The 5,604-nt window shown below is 42.0% G+C and overlaps 1 protein-coding gene across 1 annotated transcript in view; it reads right to left on the reverse strand.

The window, feature by feature from the left end:
* Positions 1–4,244, reverse strand: part of UTP20 (UTP20 small subunit processome component) — an 84,259-nt gene extending 80,015 nt beyond the window's left edge. Inside the window, 2 exon segments of the mRNA XM_015567583.1 lie at positions 2,819–2,899; positions 4,033–4,244. Of these exon segments, the coding sequence (XP_015423069.1) occupies positions 2,819–2,899; positions 4,033–4,077 (126 nt within the window). The 5' untranslated portion in view covers positions 4,078–4,244.
* Between the last annotated feature and the right edge of the window lie 1,360 nt (positions 4,245–5,604).

Here is a 5,604-nt window from a genome sequence, read left to right on the forward strand (position 1 = left end):
AAGTGAACAGAAGGATACAATTTTTCTTTTTTAAAAAGACCTCTATAAACATTCACACATATTTTATGAGAGAAAAGCATGGAAGAATACACATACACCAAACTGCCAATATCAGTTTCCTCAGTAATAGGGGTGGAGGGATGAGATAATACAATAGTCTAACTTCATCACTTTATTTAGCTTTTTAACATAGTATATATTACTTTGTATTTTGAAAGGTAAGACCAATAAATTATTACCATACACGTGTATATGCATGTGTATATATATGTACATATACATGTATGTGTGTGTGTGTATATATATATATATAGAGAGAGAGAGAGAGAGAGACAGAGAGACAGAGAGGACAAATACATAAGCACATACACAAACAGCATGCTAATCCTCCACATATCAAAAGAAAAAGGTAAATCTACTTCTGAGAGACTGAAATGTTTAAAAAAATAAAAATGAAATAAAATCAATAGTTACAGAGACTAGAGAGGAAGAAAGAGAATCTAATTATATCCTATTCAGTGTCTCTTAAGGCAGAAGGGAAATACATCTAAATAGTTTAAAACCTTAAGGTAGAAGGCATTCCTAGCCTGGCACTGTGACTGGCACATGTCAACCATTGGTGATAGACTGTGTCCCTGTCCCTTTGCAATGTGACTTGCAGCCCCTACCCCAAGAGACAGTGTCTATTTCCTCGCCCCCTGAATCTGGCCTGGCCTCATGACTTGCTTGACCAATAAAATGATCCTATGACTGCCAGAGCTAGGGTAAGGGGCTTCGTAGTTTCTGCTTTTGCTCTCTTGGAAAGGTTCTGCCGTTAAGAAAAGAAGCCTAGTCTAGCTTATTGGAGAACAAGAGGCTGTGAGGACAACCTAGACCAACAAGTCCCAGTCAACGGCCAGACACTTGATTGAGGCCATTAAGCCCATCCAGCCAGGATCCTATTCTAGGCTCTCTTCTCCACCAACTTAACATTCAACCCTTTAGTACTTTCAACCTCTCCTGTGACTTAAACTATAAACCATATGCTGAATGTTAAGTCAGTAATTCACCTCTGAAGTCATCAGATCCATACATCCAAATGTCTTTTGGACACCGACATTTGGATGGTCACAGGTATATCAAATTTAACCAGCCCAAAACAAAACCAACCCACGCTCTTCTTCCTACAAATCTATCTTGATGAATAATATCCTCAACCATCTAGTTGTTGAAACCAAAAAAACTTCCATTCCCTTCCTCCCTGCATATCCAGCAGGTCACAAGCCCTATTGATCCTACTTATTTAGTATCTCTGGAATCCTTCCCTTCTCTCCATTTGACTGCTACTACCATAATCATTTCTTACTTAGGTAACTACCAAATCCTCACAACTGGTTACCCTGACTCCAGTCCTACTTTTTCCTCCACACTAAAGCCAGGGAGATCTAAAGCTTAAACCTTATCAATCTCATCATGTCACTCACTCCCCTAACTTACAATCCTAGAATTCCCATAGCTTCAGGATAAAATCTAAACTTAGCTTGCAATATGAAGCCCTTTATGATCCTTGACTCTCTCACCAGGTTCTCCCTTCTCCCATTCCAGTCACCATCAACACACACACACGTACACTCACACACCCTACATACAATGATAACCACAATGAACTGCTTCGTAGTTTTCTGAATGTGACATGCATTTTCTGGCTCTGTTCCTTTATACAGTCTTCTCCCTCAGCCTAGACAGCCTTTCCTGTCCTCTTTGCCAAGCCAAAATCTATACAAACAACAAGACTAAATTCAGGTATCGCTTTAATTACTTCATCTTTTTAAAACTTTTTAAAATTTATTTTTATTGATTTCAGAGAGGAAGGGAGAGGGAGAGAGCGAGAGAAACATCAATGATGAGAGAGAATAACTAATTGGCTGCCTCCTGCACACCCCACACTGGGGGTCTAGCTTGCAACCCAGACATGTGCCCTGACCAGGAATCAAACCATGACCTCCTGGTTCATAGGATGATGCTCAACCACCGAGTCACACCAGCCAGGCTACTTTATCATTTTTTACACGCCACCCTACAACCCCAAATAATTTAGATTAGGCTCCCTTAACTGTGAGTTCCCTAAGCATTATGTGCTTACCTAGAGAACATCATTTAACACACTGAATTCATACATTGGAGACAAGGCATTCAAAGAGAGAGTGAGCAGAGTCCAACTACAGCCAGTGATGAACAGTTAAGAACTGAGATCAAATTCCTAAGCTGAAAGCATGTTATACTGGATCTTTAAAAGCCTAGCAGAGAATTAATTACTTGATGCCAACAAAAAACAAGATTTTTTTGAGAGGTGTGACTGAGTTACAGCATGGCTGGAAGTAGAAAGTAATTATGTAGTCCTAGTGCCTTTTAATAAAAGGGGAAACTAAGCCCCAGGAAAGTGACTTGCTCATAATTTCTTTAAAATTGTAGCTTCAGAATATGAATCTGCAACAGTTCTTGGAATGCATGTGGGACAGGGAGAGGCCGGGATCACAGAAGCCACCTGAGTATCATGTCAGTTGTCTAGCACAGCATCACCCAATAGAAACTTCTGCAATGATGGAAATGCTTCATTTCTGCACTTGTCCAATAAGGTAGCAACTACCCACATATGACTACTGAGCATTTAAATTTTAAATTTAATTTAAATCTAATTTGCCATGCATGGCTATTGTATTAGGTCTAATGCATTTCATGTTCATAAAGGAATGGCTTGAAAAACAATCTACTTCTAAGAGGAGAGACTGAAAATTCACTACGAATAATTAGAAGACTGGTTAGTATAACATTCTCTTACCTCATCGTAGCTCGCAGTTCTGTCAATCCGGTGAATAATATCGATATTCACATTCCCCAATCGTTCAGCAAATGTTAGAAACTGCAAGGGAGCGAGGGAGCATATTTAAGATACATCATCATTTAACACTTATCAAGATAAGCCTACTCAGGAACTATCACTACATATAATGGTACCCTTCACACTTGCAATCTCAGACTGGTATTTTCCGTCAATCATAAAATTGTATAATGGAGTTTTGAAACTAAAAGTAGATTATCACTGATGAATCAAAAGTGTAAAAACACACGGAAAGACAGAGCCTTAAACAAATGCACTGCGATACTATACAAAGGTAATAATAGGTCTATGAACATATTTGCATAAGTTCTGTCAATTGTCATTTCAAATAAAATTCCCATGCTAGGTTGTGGTGGACCGGTGATAGCTGGCGATGCGGCCTTGCTAGATCTACTGTTAGGTTTTACAGGTACCCGGCTAGGTCGTTGTAATAACCGTGTTTTTAAGCATATAAACCTAGGTTGTATCACATAATAAAGGAACTCTCAGGGGACAGAGGAAGTGGGGTAGCGGCCACTGGCTGGAAATCACTGAGTCTCCCACTGGCCCGCCCCCTACTTTGGCCTTTTAAAGATAAAACAGCAAAGGAGAACAGCTCCTAAGGCAGTGGTTCTCAACCTTCCTAATGCCGCGACCCTTTAATACAGTTCCTCATGTCGTGGTGACCCCCAGCCATAAAATTATTTTCGTTGCTACTTCATAACTATAATTTTGCTACTGTTATGAATCATCATGTAAGTACCTGATATGAAGGATGTATTTTCATTGTTACAAATTGAACATAATTAAAGCATAGTGATTAATCACAAAAACAATATGTAATTATATATTTGTTTTCCGATGGTCTTAGACGACCCCCAAAGGGGTCGCGACCCACAGGTTGAGGACCTAAGGAATTCGCCTGTCAGAGTGAGTTTAACTCCGGCGGAAGGGGCATACCCAAGCACTCCGGCCCCACAAACCACGGGCGAAATTAGCTGCCAGACTTCTTTCTCCGCCCCATGTTTACTACACACAGAGAGCCCCCCTCTTTTGCTGGAGCCTCTGGGCAAGTGACTCAGGAGAGGCCCAGAACCCTGCGGCCCCCGGATCCCGCTCAGGGCCAACTCCGCGGCTGGGATTCCAGCGGCCCCGGCCCCCGGCCCCTCGCTTACACGGTGTGTGTTCTCCGTCTTGTGGGAAACGGGCTTTGGCTTCATGACGGCGGGGCGGCGGCGGCCCACGAGGGCCCGGGGAGAGGTCGGAGGGATGCAACAGAAGGGAACGAGGGGAAACTCGTTGACACACTTGCGCTCTCGGATCCCCAGGTGTCCAAACTCTTTCTCACGTGCTACAGCCGCGCCTGGGCGCCGGCATGTTGGAAACGGGGAGGGGCCTGGGAGGGTCACGTGGGCGGAAGGAGGGGACGGAGCAGGCGCAGCCTCGCGGGAGCCGGGGACGGGGAGGCCCCGGCTGGTGGGTAGGTCGGTGGAATTCTTTTTACTCCTTTTAGTAAAGGTATATAAGGAAAATGTGTATTTTTTATTACAAAGAAACCGTGTATAACATTATCAGCTCACACTCACCACCGCTTAGTATGTATCCTGCACCCTGCGAAGTTCTTCACGCTCATAATTTCACAGGAGAGCGCGAATCAGGAACCTTTGTCTAGAAATATGTGGTAAAGTTGTATTCAAGGTTCCCAGGGTTTGCAAACAGAAAATACAGCTAGGCAAAAACCAGAGTATTCTGAAAAAGGAAAGAAAAGCTGGGGGTTCTTATGGTTTAAATTGTATTCTTGAGAAGGATCAGTCCTGCATCCTTAGCCTCTGGATTGATGCAAGATGATACACCTGTGATGACCCCTGGTCTGGATCTGTGTCCATTCTTTCCTGAATCCCTCAGGGGGGTAATCAGAGGGTTATCCGAGGTCTGTGGTATATGCAGGCATTGACACAGCCTTTCCCCCTTTCTCCAACTACTTGATTTTCGCAATGTAGCAGCTTCACTATAGTGACTCCATTTTATTTCTTCGCTCAGTTCCTCAAGCACTGTGAATGCTGCATGAATATAAATGAGGTACCTATTTTTCAGCCCCTTTGGCATATGAAGAAAGGAAGGTAAGCGCAGTCTTGCAGAGGTCGCTCAGCTCCAAAGTCTGATATTCCTTTTTTTGTTGTTGTTAAATTTATCTTTATTGTTGAGAGTATTACAAATGTCCCTCTTTTTTTCTCCTACGGACCCCTTCATCCCTGTACCTCTTCGCGGAGGCCTTCATCATACTATTGTCTGTGTCCAGGGGCTCTGCATATATGCATATAAGGTCCCTGGTTAATCATTTCCTAAAGTTTGATATTCTTGACTTGGAGGTTTTTAAAGACTTTAGCATCCATCATCTCTGATCCTGTGGCAGCCTTGTGAGGTAAGCAGGGTAGATGTAATTTCCTATGATGAACAATCAGTGGTCGCCAGGAAGTTGATACTCTACCAAGAAGTGAAAAATAGAAATTTTAAATTTAAAAAAAACTTATAATTTCATGCACAGCCATTAACATTTTGGTGTTTTCCCCGTCACTCTAATATCATGTTGTTAAATATAATTGTACAAACAGTTGTGTGTGAATACTGTATATATATTTTTTCACTGATTCATTGGAATATTTTTTGAGAGTCTACTATGGCCATGCATTGTTCTATGAGCTGAACAACACAGACAATAGGAATATTAATAATAATAATTCTGTATG

Source organism: Myotis davidii, unplaced genomic scaffold (assembly GCF_000327345.1).
Source record: "Myotis davidii unplaced genomic scaffold, ASM32734v1 scaffold120, whole genome shotgun sequence".
NCBI classification, from domain to species: domain Eukaryota; kingdom Metazoa; phylum Chordata; class Mammalia; order Chiroptera; family Vespertilionidae; genus Myotis; species Myotis davidii.